The 15,420-nt window shown below is 43.4% G+C and overlaps 1 protein-coding gene across 1 annotated transcript in view; it reads right to left on the bottom strand.

The window, feature by feature from the left end:
• Positions 1-15,420, bottom strand: part of LOC126465225 (hydroxyacid-oxoacid transhydrogenase, mitochondrial) — a 74,613-nt gene that overhangs the window by 7,057 nt on the left and 52,136 nt on the right. The window contains exon 8 of the mRNA XM_050096290.1: positions 13,236-13,387. Within this exon, the coding sequence (XP_049952247.1) occupies positions 13,236-13,387 (152 nt within the window). The remainder of the gene's footprint in view (positions 1-13,235; positions 13,388-15,420) is intronic.

Genomic DNA, 15,420 nt, shown 5'->3' with positions numbered 1-15,420 from the left:
TACAGAAATGTTGTTGGAGAAGAACATTTTCCTGACAGGAACAGTTATGAGAAATAGAATTGGTTCAGCTGCTTCAAAACTGAGCGCTAATAAGTGCCTAAAAATAGGTGAATGGAATGAGATTGTAAGGGAAGATGGCGAACTCTGTGTTGTCAAATGGAAAGACAATCCATGTGTGATATTACTTTCCTCTTGCACTGGTAGCAATCCTGTGGGCACATGTAAAAGATGGTCCAAAAAAGATAGGCAGAAGATTGGTGTCCCCTGCCCAGCTGTAGTACAAGCATACAATCAAATGATGGGAGGTATAGATTTGTCCGACAGGTTGCTGGCTTATTACAGAAGTTATATTCGAACAAAATAATGGCCAGTAAGAGCATTTAACCATTTTGTTGATGTGGTGGTTGTGAACTGTTGGTTGATGTACAGAAGAGCTTGTGTGATTGCAGATTTGAATAAAAAGGATCAGATGCCTTTGATTGCTTTTCGATTCCATCTAGCTTATAAAATCTCAGGAACTGTGTAATATCAGTAAGCAGCCACTGGCAACACATAGTGCCATTGATGAAGAAAGTTCCACAGATGAGGAACAGTTTACACCAATACCAAAATACAGGAAAGTTGGAAGTCAACCAGTCTGTGAAGTAAGGTATGATCAAGTAGGGCATTTTCCAGTATTATGTGATGACAAGTTTGCATCAAAATGCAGACTCTTAAGGTTGCAAATCAAGGACAAGAGTTAAATGCACCAAATGTCAGATGTATTTGTGTGCAATGAAAAACAATTGTTTCTTGACATATCATACAAAACCATCTGGAAGTAATAAAAAGTTGTGAAATATGTATTGTAAAATTTCTTATTGAAAATAAAATATGCTGATTGTATAAATACAACATACTGTAATTAATTTTACCTTGAAATACAGTAGGTTCCCAAAAGAAAATTTAAGAAATAAGTCTATGATTGAAACCTGGGTACCATCAATTTTCAAAAAATAAAAAGTTTCTAAATTGCAAAAAGCAACAGTCTTGTGCCTATGCAACAAAATAAACAAAAAATTACTGGCATTTTCAAAAATTTTAATTAAACTTGGCACTGGGTCTGAAGAGGATACAATGCTGTGCTCCAAATGTACATTCTCAGAAATTCCTTCCTAAAATTTAGCCCATTGTTTGCAACCAGTACAATTCTTTTGGCCAGGAATGCCCTCTTTGCCTACACTAATCCACTTTTAACATTCTCCTTGCTTTATCTGTCAGGTGTTATTTTGTTTCCACAGTATCCTTCACGGTCCCCAAATCTGATGTTGACAGTATCACTTATTTCATTTCTGCTACTCCTCATTACTTTCATCTTTCTATAGTTTACTATCCATTTGTGTTCTCTACTCATTAGACTGTTCATTCCATTCAAACATTCCATCAGTTCTTCCTCACCTTCACTGAGGATAACCATGTCATCAGCAAATCCTACCATCAATATTCTTTCATCCTGAATTTTAATTCCACTCTTGAATCTTCAGTAGAGGTTAAAGACTGCATCCCCATCTCGCACTTCATTCTTTGCCTTTCATTCTATTGTTCCCTGTTGTTTCTTGTATATTTCGTGCATTACCCATCTTTCCACATAGTTTACGCCTACTTTCCTGAGAATTTCTAACAACTTTCACCATTTTATATTGCCGAATACTTTTCTATGTCGACAAATTATATGCATGTTTCTTGCTTTTTCTTGAATCTTGCTTCCATTATAAACTGCTACATCAGAATTGCCCCCTTGACGGCTTTATCTTTCCTAAATCCAAACTCATTATTATTTCACAAATCCTCAGTTATCATTCAATTCTTCTGTTTATCATTCTTGTCAGCAACTTAAGTACAGCAGCTGTTACACTGATTGTGCAACAGTTCTCTCTCTCTCTCTCTCTCTCTCTCTCTCTCTCTCTCTCTCTCTCTACACACACACACACACACACACACACACACACACACACACACACACACACTATTAACACAGATGATGTGACTTACTGAACGAAAGTGCTGGCAGGTCGATAGACACACAAACAAACACAAACATACACACGAAATTCAAGCTTTCGCAACAAACTGTTGCCTCATCAGGAAAGAGGGAAGGAGAGGGAAGGAGAGGGAAAGACGAAAGGATGTGGGTTTTAAGGGAGAGGGTAAGGAGTCATTCCAATCCCGGGAGCGGAAAGACTTACCTTAGGGGGAAAAAAGGACAGGTATACACTCGCATACACACACATATCCATCCGCACATACACAGACACAAGCAAACATAATTTTTATATATATATATATATATATATATATATATATATATATATATATATATCCATGCCATCTTTGGGATTGTGTGGATGTTATTTTTCTGAAAATCTGATGGTGTGCCTTCAAACTCATATGCCACAGACCAACTTCAATAATCATTTGGTTGCCACTTTCCACAATGATTTTATAAATACTGAAGGAATGTTATTTATTCCTTTAGTCTTATTTGACTGCAAGTCTTAGAAAGCTCTGTTAAACTCTAGCTCTAATACTAGATCCCCTATGCTTTCTCTACTGATTCCCATTTCTTCTTCTATCACACTACCAGACAGTTCCTACCCCTTGTAGAGTGGAATTTTTCTTGCACTCTTAATATTGACACTTTTACCTCTGATTTCACTATAGATTGTTCTGACTATTCTGTACACTGAATGTGTTGTGTGACGACCATTTCTTTTTTTATTTCTTTGCATTTTTTCTGCAACCATTTTGCTAGGCTTCCCTGCATTTGCTATTTATTTCATTCCTAAGCCTCTTGTAATGCTGTATTTCTGCCCTGTCTTTAAAAATTTTTATACTTCGTTCTTTCATTGATAAATTTAAATATTTCTTCTGTTGCCCAAGATTTCTTCTTAGTTACCTTCTTTGTACCTACATTTGTCTGTCTAACTTCAGTGACTGCTCTTTTTAAAGATGTCTGCTCCTCTTCAACTAAATTGCCTACTGTGCTATTCATCATCAAAATATCTACAGCCCTAGAGATTTTCAAACGTACATCACCATTTCTCAGCATCCGAGTTCTTCCATACTTATTCTTTTGAGCAGATCTTTTTAAGTTCAGCCTATTCTTCATTATTACTAAACTGTTATCTGAATTCATATCAGCTGCTGGAAATGCCTTGCCACCCAATATCTGTTTTCAGGATCTCTGTCTTACCATGTCTTAATCCTGTTGGAATCTTCCTTTGTCTCCAAATATGCTACTTCCTCTTGTGATTTTTAAACAGTATTTGCTATTACCAGCTGAAATTTATGGCAGAACTCAGTCTTCCTCCTTTCACATTGCTTTCACATTGCTACTACCAAGAACATATTCTCCTGTATGTCACCTTCTTCTATCCCCCCCCCCCTTTCCCACTACAGCATTTCAACCCATGATGATCATTAGATTTTCTTCTTCTTTTACATAATGTATTACCCTTCAAACTCCTCATACAGTTTACCTTCTGCTTTGTATGTTGGCATGTACATCTGAACTACTATTGTTCTGACTGGTTTTCTGTTGATTCTGATGAGAATAATACTATCACTGAACTGTTCATAGTAGCCCGCTCTCTGCCAGACTTTCCTATTCATGGTGTATCATATCCTATCCTACTCTATCACATTTACCTCTGCTGTTCGTATTACCCTACATTTGTCAGACCAGAAATTACCATCTTCCTTCGATTTCACATCACGGGCCCCTATTGTGTCTAGATTGCACCTTTGGACTTCCCTTTTCAGATTTTCTAGCTTTCCTATCACATTCGAAATTCTGACAGTCTCCATGCTCCGACTCGTAGAAGGTTACTCTTACATTTGTCATTCAATCTTTTTCTCACAGTCAACTCCCACTTGACATTCCTCTATCAGAAATCCAAATGGAGAACTAATCTGCAATCTCTTGTCAATGGGGAGATCATCATGTATTGTGAACACACATAATGTGACTTTAATGTAGTGGTTTCAGTTCCCTTCCGCATCATTGAGCCATTGATATTGGTTGATTCTTCCACCTGTTAGGATCAGTTTCCCACCCAATTAGCAAGAAGGTATTCCTTTGCCTGCTCCTCCACCCTGCTTGACAAGGCTCTTGGCAGAACTAGGGTGATTCCTTTTATCAAAAGTCTTTGGACATCATTGCTGATTTTTATTTATAATTTAAGCAGTGGCTGGATTCAAACCCAAGACCAAGGACATATTGATTACTAGTCAAATGATGCTTCCTTTAGATCATAACCTTAAATGAAGTGAAGATAAAGTAGTGAAGGGAAAAATGATAAAAATAAGACTCAAAGGAAAAAGAGGAGTGAAATGCAAAGAAGGAGGAAGGATGTAAAAGGAAGTGGCAGAGAGAAAAAACTTTAGGCTCAATAACAAGAGATTAATTTTAATACAAACAAATTATTAATCAGTGTGATTCACAGCAAATGACGTTTATGTGTTAGGAGGATCATGCACACAACACTTTTTCAATAGCAGTCATTAACAAGTTGACCAGCAGCAAACATACAAGTAAATCAGAGATGTGCTGTAAGGATTGTAAATCAATGTTGCTCTGACAACTACATTATAGGTATTCACAGGAAAACAACATTCAAGTAGAATTTGCCTTCTTCTCTAGGGGATTATCCATTCAAGTACAAATGTCTTTAACAAGCTGGTCACATAATGCAAAGAACTGACACTATGCAAATTAAAAGAAAATTAATCACACACCTTAACAGTCACTCCCTGTACAAGTATTCATTTTTATGGATTACTACTAGTCATGCAGTTACCATTAGTCTTCAATGTTCAACAAAAACATAAGTTTTATAATTACAGAGTGTGTGCATATTATCTGTTATTCATGTTAAAGTAACAGTAATGAAGCAGCGGCTGTTAAGTAACACAGAGGAAGTAACTTCTCTTTCCTGCTATTTTTATTACATTCATTTCTACACATATAAGAGATAATACACTGATGAGCCAATATGTCGTAACTATTGTAAATTGCAAGGCTAAATATTGCCTGGTGACATTGCAGGCATGTAACAGTACATAAATTATATAAGCAGAGGAGAGAGAAATGGGAATCACTCCACCAATGATACAGGCTATGAACTGGGAAACTAATTGAAATAAGCAACTTTGATAAAAGGCTTGTTATTATGGCCTGGCACATGAGAACAAGCATCTAAGAAATGGTGAAGCTTGTCAGCAGTTCACATGCTACTGTCATGACCATCTACAGAAAGTGGTTGAAGGACAGTAAAATCTTGAGTAGGTGACAAGGTGTTGGATGTCCACATCTTATTTTAAAATGTGGAGGTTGGAGGCTTGCCTGCTCTGAAGGCAAGATAGGCGGCAATATGTGGCAGATCTGATAGGGTATAGCTTTGCTGCGGGCACAAGTGGTTTGAAGCACATCATGCAGCACAGTGTTAATACTGAGCTACGCAGCAGAAGACCCCCTATGTGTTCCTATGTTGACCCAACAACATTGATGTTTACGATTGCAGTCAGCACAGAATCATTGAGATTGGACCGCAGATCAACGGAAACAAGTCATCTGGTTCGACGAATCACATTTCTCGTTACACCATATCAATGATCGTGTACTGATATGCTGTCATCCAGACAAATAACTGCTCAAAATGCACCGTGCCACAAGTGCAGGCTGCTATGGGGGATATTCACCTAGACTTCCATGGTACATGTGGTAGTGATCTAAGGCAATGCGACAGCTCTGAACTAGTGATGTAACTGTGGACCGCCTGTATCCCTTTAAGCTTAAAGTCTTCCCCGACAGTGATGGCATCTTCCAGCAGCATAACTGTTCATGTTACTAGGTCCATATATTGCTACCATGGTTTGATTAACAGGACAGCAAACTTGCGCTGATGTCATGGCCACCAAATCTGCTTCATCTGAACCTAACCTAACACATCTGGGAAGACACTGAGTGCCAACTCCAGAAACACAAACCATCAGCCCATAATTTGTAGGAATAGTGAAATCTGTGCATAGGCATTTGGTGCCATATACCTCGGGAAACCTACCAAGAACTTTGTGAATACATGTCAGGAAGAACTGGTGCAGTATTCAGGAGATAGACTAAAGTTAATTCTTAATGTAGTGCACAACATTTGGTTCTGGTAATTGCTTCTCTTCAGTAAAGTGTATTTTGGGTCATTCCCATTTCTGAAGTCTTCCCTCTTCTCTAAATCTCACATAACTACAGTAACACACAGAATTGCTAACTTATCTTGCACCACTGACAAATCAGCTCTAAGTTTCTAGAAAAGGTGCTCTATTTCTAATACAGTGTAGCAGTAGAGACAATCACAGCATCTCCAAAAGATGGTTGGTTGGTTGGAGAAGGGACCAAACTACACGATCATCAGTCCCTCCAACCTAGGATTAATTAAAACCGATAAAATCCTACATTAGAAGAGGGAACTACAATGTCCATAAAATGATAAACTATGGACAGGAAAGAAAGGAAAAGGGAGGAAGAAGAGGTGAGAGAAAGAAAGTGGCTGACAGGGGCATGAAGGAAGAAGCACAGGAGACAAAAGAGACACTCAAGTCATAACAGACCCCATAAGGAAGGGAGTGGGAAGGTAGAGGGCCAGGGTGAACCACCAAGCCCAGTTGAAGCCAATCCAGTTGGAGCCATGGGGACAGGGAGGGGGGGGGGGGGGCAGCAAAAGGGCCTGCCATCCCCTCCACGCACTGATAAGGTGGAAGGTCCTTCCCTTAAACAAAGTGATAAAAACCCCCATCATGAATAAAACGTAAAACGAGATCCACCGCTGAGGCATTGTCAGCCAACACCTGGGGTAGTGAGTCTGGAAAGCTAAAAGTCCATCGCAGGGTGGCTAAGTTGGGCAGTCCAATAAGAAGTGAGCCACAGTCAACATCAATCCACAATGACAGAGAGGGGGGGTTCTCACGACGAAGGAGATAACCGTGAGTCAGCCAAGTATGGTAGATGCAGAACCAGCATAGGATGACAGAGGCCTTACACAAGGCCTGTAAGGAGGACTGCCATTGAGTTGTAGAATCCTTAATCACCCTGAGCTTGTTTGGCGAAGAAAGAGTGTGCCATTCTGCATCCAAAAGGCCCAAAACCTGACGATGTTATGCCGAGCGAAGGTCTATTTCCGGAATGCCAATAGGAAGAGATGGCCTGGTAGTAGCTAATTTAGCCAGTTGATTGGCAATTTCATTACCAGGAAATCCAACATGGCCTGGGGTCCAAATGAAAACCACCGAGCACCCACGTTGAGCGAAGAGAGAAAGGGAGTCCTAGATAGCGATGACCAACGGGTGGCGAGGGAAGCACTGGTTGATAGCATGCAAATCGCTCAATGAATCACTACAGATAAAGGATAGTCCCGAGCAGGAGCGGATATAGTCCAGTGCACACAAGATGGCTACTAATTCTGCAGTAAAAACACTACAGCCATCCGGCAAGGAATGAAGTTCTGTGCATCGCGCACAGGTGTAAGCAAAATCAGTACGGCCAGCAACCAAGTATAGATCACTTCTGAACCTGGAAAAGAACTGAGGAGACAGTAGAACTGGTGGTAAAGTGCCATCGGAGGGACAGACACCTTTGAAGCGAGTGAGAGATCAAGACAGAGCTGCGGCCGAGAGATGCACCACGGAAGGGTACTTGTGTGGGTGGAGAAAAGAGGTGGTAAAGGGAATTGCTGGAGCTCAGAAAAGCGCGACTGAATGCGGACAGCCATGGTAAGGCCACATCGTGGCCGCTGCTGTGGCAGGGTGATCTCCGTGTCTGGATAAAGGAGACTATAATTAGGGTGCTTTGTGGTGCAGCAAATGCGGAGCGCATAAGATATCAGCTGTTGTTGGCGCAAAACTCGCAGTGGTGGAATCCCCGCCTCTGCAAGAGGGCTAAGTACGGGGATAGTCCGGAAGGCACAAGTCACAAGTCGGACCCCACAGTGGTGGATGGGGTCTAGTATCTGCAATGTCAAAGGCAACGCAGAACCATGGACAAGACTTCCATGGTCTAAAAGGAACTGGACCAACGCTTGATACAATCACAGGATAACAGAGCAGTCTGCACCCCAGGTGGTATTGCACAGACACCGAAGAACACTGAGATGGGACCAGCACATCCTCTTCAGCTGGTGAAGATGAGTGAGGCATGTCAACCAGGCATTGAAGATCAGACCCAAGAAGTGATGGGTGTCCACCACCTCCATGGGCTGGCCATCAAGGAACAGTTCCAGAAGGGGATGGACAGTATGGCAATGGCAGAAATACATGACACACGCCTTGGCCGCTGAAAATTGAAAGCCATGGGAGAGAGCCCATGAGTGCACCTGGCAGATTGACCCCTGTAGACAGCATTCTGCAGCGCTCATTACAGAGGAAGCGACGTAGGTACAAAAATTGTCAGCATACAAAGAGGGGGATACTGTCGGTCCAACAGCTGTCACCAGACCATTAATGGCTACGAGAAAGAGAGGGACGCTCACCACGGAATCCTGTGGAATCCCTTTTTCTTGCTGATGGGGAGTGCTCAAGGAGGAGCCAACTTGGACCCGAAAAGAGTGACAAGAAAGGAAGTCATGGATAAAAACAGGCAGAGTGCCCTAAGCCCCCATTTGTGAAGGGTGGTGAGGATACGGTGACGCCACATGGTGTCATAGGCTTTATGCAGATCAAAGAAGACTGCAAGGAGATGTTGCCGATGGGCAAAAGCCAGCCAGATAGCAGACTCCAGGTGGACCAAGTTATCCACCGCAGAGTGGCCACAGCGAAAACCACTTTGAGTCGATGACAAAAGGTCACGGGATTCAAGGATCCAAAAGAGCCGCCAACTCACCATGCATTCAAGGAGCTTGCAGAGGGTGTTGGTAAGGTTAATTGGATGGTAGCTACCCAACTGAAGAGGTGGCTTCCCTGGCTTCAACATCAGAACAATAATGCTTTCCTGCCACTGGGTAAGAAAGACTCCCTCACTCCAAAGACTGCTGAAGAGGGTCAGTATACAATGGTGGCCAGCCACCAATAAGTGTTGGAGCATTTGGTTATCAGTCCAGGAGCCATGTCGGGACAAAGGGCAAAGGCACTGGCACATCCCCACTCACTGAATGGGGCATTATTTGGCTCCAAGCAGAGAGAAACGAAAGACAAAGGCAGTCATTCTGAGCGCTCTTTCAGGAGAAGGAACATGGGCGGATACTGAGCCAATGCCGAAGCTTGAGCAAAGTGTTGAGTGAAATTTTCTGCTACAAAGTCCAGATTGGTAAGGACAACACGATGGACAGAAATTCCTGCAACCCCAGTGGGAGGACAGTGGCCAAAAGTTTGCCTGAGTTTCACCCAGACTTGTGAAGAGGGGGTGTGTGGTCCTATGGCAGCTACATATCATTCCCAGCAAATCCGTTTCTGAAGTCTGATTGCGTAGCGGGCCCAGGCGTGGAATCGTTTAAAGACCAGAAGAAGAGCAGTAGAAAGTTTCTGCTTGAAGTGTTGAAGAGCATGATGGCAATTTCCAGAGTGGGGGGGGGGGGGGGGGGGGGGGGGGAGAACCTGAGGAAGAAGGGATTGCTGAAACAGCTGCTGAAAGGATGGCAGTCAAAGTCTGTGTAGATTTATCAACAATGTCATGTGGCAATACAGGGGGGGATGGGAGCAGAGGAGAAGGCACCCCAATCAGCCTTAGATATGGCCCACCTGGGAGGGTGACTGAGTGAGAGACACCGAAGGAAGATCAAAACAATCGGTTAATGATATATGAAGGTAGTATTTGTTCCCAAAAGAACAAATACCATCGAAGACCATGCAGATTCTCTAGAATGAAATGATAATTAAATCGACACCCCAGCTGCAAACAGGCGTTAATATACATTAGGCACACTATGAATGTAGTGGTGTGGACATGGTGGGAATATGGGGCTCACAGGGAACGTGAAACGGATAAGTCCCTGCAGGTGCACTATCCTCTGTGTCCTCGGTGGCTCAGTTGGACAGAGCATCTGCCATGTAAGCAGGAGATTCTGGGTTCGAGTAACAGTTGGGGCACACATTTTAAACATGTCCCCAATGATGTATATCAACTTTTGCTTGCAGCTGGGGGTGTTGATTTAATTATCATTTGAATCGGGTAATGGTCGCTGTCACACAAGTTATCGTGGACACTCCACTGAGGGCAGAAAGCCGGGACTGCAGATGCAAAGGTCAATGGTAGAGAAAGTGCCGTGCACCACACTAAAGTGTGTGGGACTGCCTGTGTTTAGTAAACAGAGGTCGAGCCCTACCAGAACAGCTTCAACTGTCCTGCCTAGGGCAGTAGTCGTATGACTACCCCAAAGAGGGTTGTTGGCATTAAAGTCCCCTAGTAGCAGGAAGGGAGAATGGGGTTGTTGAAAAAGGGTGATGAGGGCAAAGGGATATGGGCAGCTGTCAGGTGGGAGGTAGAGATAGCAAATTGTGATTGGAGTCGTCACATGAACCCTGACAGCCATGGCGTCCAGAGTAGTATGGAGGGGAACCCACTTCCTATGTCCTTGCGGACCAAGGTGCAAACACAACCAGAAGCCCGCAAGGGACCAATGCGGTTCCGACAGAAGGTGTGGAACCCACGATGGGTGGGTGAGTAAGAATTGACAAAATGGGTCTCCTGGAGCGCAGTACAAGTGGCAGAGTATAAGAAAAGAGGGGGCTGCAACTCTAAGTGACGCGAATAGCCATTACAATTTCATGAAGGATTCTCAAGCCAGAGTCCAAATGGGAAGCGAATGAGCCGGAGTTGGTCACACTGCCGAGTCGCCGTCCGTCACCGATAAGGATGGGTCAGACTCTGTTGGTTCATTGACTGGAGGAGGGGAAGGCTGCACCTCAGGGGGTACCAGAGGGGCCTTGTTCTTGCATTTCTGCTTCTTCTCTTGGGAAGGAAGAGAAGAGCAGACTTCAGTGAGGGCGGGCACGGAATTACACTGGGCAATCTTGGCACCCACCGGCTGCAGATTGCACTGCTGATGTGGAGCAGCAGATCGCCTTTCAGAGGGATGCCGGGAAGAGGAGTCCCAGGAGGAGCTCCAGTACTGGTGGCTGCCAAAGGAGGGGAGCATTTCTCCAGTGGGGGAGGGGGAGCAGCACCCGAAGGGGTGGGTATGGGTACTGACAGGGAGGGGGAGGGGGAGGGGGAGGGGGAGGGGGAGTGGGAGTGGGAGAGGGAGGAGGAGGAGGCTGAAGGCATGGGGTGAATGGGTGGGGCTGGGAAGAGGAGGGGGTAGGAGGGGAATGGACATAACTGAAGCAAAAGTAGAAGTCACAGACACAGGATGGAGCTGGTCATACTTTTGATGAGCCTCAGTGTAGGTGAGCCGATCTAAGTTTTTGTACTCTTGAATCGGTCTTTTTCACAAACACCGGGCAAGCATGGAGAATTCTGACCATGACAGTTACACACACTGGCAGTGGAGCACAGGCACTCCCCTCATGCCTCATGGGGGGGGGGGGGGGGTGCCCAGTGACCGCAGAGGGGATCAGTGGTGCAGGGATAAGACATGTGTCCAAACTGTAAGCATTTAAAGCATCTCATCAGTGGTGGTATATAAGGTTTTGCATCACACTGATACACCATTACCTAGACCTTATCTGGGAGGACATCCCCCTTGAAGGCCAGGATAAAGGTGCCCGTAGCGGTGCGATTGTTTGGAGGGCCTTGCTGCACACTGCGGATAAAACGAACCCCTCGCCGCTCGAGGTTAGCATGGAGCTTTTCGTCAGTTTGCGGAGGAAGATCTTGGTGAAAAATAATGCCCTGTACTGACTTCAAAGATTTGGGGTGTGTGATACAGACAGGGATGACACCAAGATGGTCCAAAGCATGCAAGGCATCAGATTGGGCAGCAGAAGATATGGGTGGACCACATTTTACTCATTGATTCCACCTCGCCAATCTTATCTTCAGCCGTCTCCACGAAAAAATAAAGGCTTGGATGCGGCAAAACTTCCACCATCCATCCTGGTACTAACCAGGTACTGAGGGAAAGGTCTCAACCCACACCTGTGAGCTTCACCCTCCTCCCAGTGGGTGGCCAGGGAGGGGAGGCCAAAGGAGTGTGACATCTGCTACCACTCTGAGAGATGGCCACAGAGTGGCCAAGATGATGAAGCTTTTGTCACTTCATGCGCAAGGCATGCTGGGAGTTCTGGCACCACAAAGTGACGAGTATTGACTCCTGGGCATACATGAGGCTTTAACAGCTCAAGTAGTAGCAGTGTGATCCCTGTGGTTTCAGGGGGCTCAGCCAAATGGGTACTCAACAGCTCCACCACACCAATTGGCTACAGTACTGGTGACCTAGCAGGAGGGGGGCCAGGGTGCAAAGGGAAAGGGGAGGGGAGGGGGAGAGGAATCTGCGCCATGGAAGCAAGGTACGGAGTTGATCCCCAAATGGCGCACACTGAACAGAAAATTTTGGAAATTGAGGGCAAACCCCAAGGAGACCAAAAACGCCAAAAGGAGATGGAAACAGTACCCTAAACAATAGCACAGGCCAAAACAAAGCCAGGAGGATAGCCAGGTCGACATGAAGTCCACTATGAGGGAAGGAGGGGGCAGGGACAAAGGAGCAAGGATAGGGAAGGAGAGGTAAGGGATGGTAATGCAGCCTGGAAAGGGAAGGAGGGGAAGGAGACTGCAATAGCTCAGGGCCCCCTGGGGAGGGCAGGGTGGGGTGGGGGGAGGGGAGGGGAGATCTTCAGAAGTGATCTGCATCATTGTGCATTTGTGTTATATTACAACATACTAGATGAAGATAATGCCAACATTACCGACACTTAGCATTTCTTAGGCTAGCAATTTGTACACTGGACTTCATGCAGTGCCCACGTATGTAAAAGTCAGGGTGTATATGTGGACAACGAAAAAAAATTCCCGGATTTTTCCTGGATCTCTCAGTTAAAAATACATTTTCTCCCAGGTGAAAATACACTTTTTCTGTGTTAAGTGACAGTATACTTTCCGTCAGAAGTGTAAAACTTCTAAATCCTTTAAACGGATATGGTCTTATACAGCAGCGTAGAATTTCTCGGCATAACCCAATAAAATCTCCTCCAAAGACTAAGTCAGACCTCCACTACAGATATCCTCATGGCCAATGAGAAATTAAATCAAACCAGTAAAGAAACAACACACATACCTCCATCTGCCCTCTTAGCATTTCTTACATCAGCTCCTAGGATACCCGCTGCTTCAATATGTCTGTCAGGACACGCTGGTCCTGTAAAGTTGAAGACTGCTGGTGCACTCATTACAACAGACAAGCCATGTGGAATGATGGGATGATCCTTGCTAAAATCAGTGACAGATGAAAGTATAAATAAATTTTACTATCAACAAAAATTTAAAAACAATTCTTACACTACTATTGAATTATTTCAGATCAGGATAGCCAGCCAAATTAAAATACAGATTATTGCTTAAGAAACACAGTTGAAAATTCTGCGACTCAAGAATAGTACAAATGAGAAAAGAGGAAATAATTATCCATTCACTCAGTTTTAGGCAGTGGATAAATAGTACGGATGGTAAAGTAGATTTATTTATTTATTTATTTTTTTTTTTTTTTGACATGACAAAATAATCTTTCTGACAATAAAGACCATTAAAATATAGTACACTAGTGCCATGCCTATTGAAAATGCAAAACCATGGTGGCAACATGCAACAAGGTCAAACTGGCATGTGGTGTTTGACATTTTTGCACATTCAGATGATTAGCATTTTAACACATCTGCACAAAATAGGAAGGAGTTATATCATCTATATTCCGTATATAAAGAAAGATCACTCAGCAGGTTTCTCATTCACAAATTGTGTTTGAATGTTGTTCGTTTGTGAGACGATTGTGTTATCCCTCATGCAAAAATGACGATTTTCTTCCAGTACATGTCTTAATTCTATAGCAGCAAGATTGTGACCTACAGGGACTGCTATTAATCGTTCTGCGATTTTTCTGCTTGCGTGGTCCATATCCCACAACTGTCATGAATATTGAACCAATGGATTCAGGAACGCCATATTCAACACCATGCAGGATTTTAATGATGCCACATGACTTGTGCCCGAGAGGATTGACATATTGTTTGCTAAGCCATGGAAGATGGAATGGCCCTGTCATGGAGCTTGAGTCAGAAAATGAGCTTGTTTGCAGCAATGGAAGTGTCCAAACAATCTGTGTCTATATCTAGAGTGTCATGTGCTGTGAACATGATAACCACTGTTGTGGGTGTCTGAAGTGGCAACAGAGGGAGGTGTGTCAACATTGGTGCTCCCAACATCCACACTGGTCACAGGAGCACCACTACATCACCTTTTCAGATGAGTCCTGCTTTTGTGATCATCATCACAATAGGCATGTTCATGTGTGAAGGTTCTGAAGAGAATGGATGTTGCCTGAAAGCATTTGTCACATTCATACAGAGATGTGGTGAGATGGTATGGAGCACCGTTGAGTGCACTACGCTATCTCCTGTAGTACACGTAACTAGTAATTTGGACACTAGGCGTTACATTTCCAATGTGCTTAGGCCAGTGACTGCCCTATCTCCAAGGACTCTGTGACATTTTCTTCCAACTAAATAACAGATGGGAGCATGTTGCCTTCAAAGTGCTGGTGCAGACTTTTCAATTGTTGCCCAGCCCAGCACATTCTTCAGATTCCTCACCCTTTAAAAACATCTGCTCATATATTGCTGAGAAACTGGCATTCTGCAATTTGTCGGTCACTATGATTGATGAACTCAAGTACAGAGATGAAGCAGTATGAAATGGCATATGAGTATTTGTTATCCAAACTCCTTATGTCCAAGCCCTGCCTTGTTAGAGCCATTGTAGCTGCAATAGCTGGCAACTGTATGTACTAATTTTCACACTCTGAATACCCTCACATCACTTACAAATTTATTCGTATATTGTTGCTCAAGAAGTAATATTTCGTTACATACTATGCTTCATGGTGTTGCAACTTTGATGATCAGTAGTGTATTTTAATGTACAAAACTGCACTTAAGCTTATTTGCAAACTGTTCACTGTGAATGATAATACTCTTTATGGAAAAGTGCACTTCACTGAGACTGGTGACAAAGTGTATAACTAAAGTACAAATGAGTAATAAAAAAGAAGACTACTTTAAACTGTTCGCAGAATACTGATAGGGAAACAACATTCTTAAGTGAGAAGAGCTCATGGTTCTCTGCTACAGATCCTCTGAATGTAGAACAAGAGAAAAGTAATAGCTGTTTTTAGGAGTGATATTATTATGGCCTACCCAATGCAAACAAAAACTTTAGAATACTATTTTTTAAGTAACTAAGCTGTTTTT

Source organism: Schistocerca serialis, chromosome 1 (genome assembly GCF_023864345.2).
Source record: "Schistocerca serialis cubense isolate TAMUIC-IGC-003099 chromosome 1, iqSchSeri2.2, whole genome shotgun sequence".
Taxonomy (NCBI): Eukaryota; Metazoa; Arthropoda; class Insecta; order Orthoptera; family Acrididae; genus Schistocerca; species Schistocerca serialis.
The sequence above is the reverse complement of the archived record's forward strand: the minus strand, read 5'-3'. Positions and strand labels throughout refer to the sequence as shown.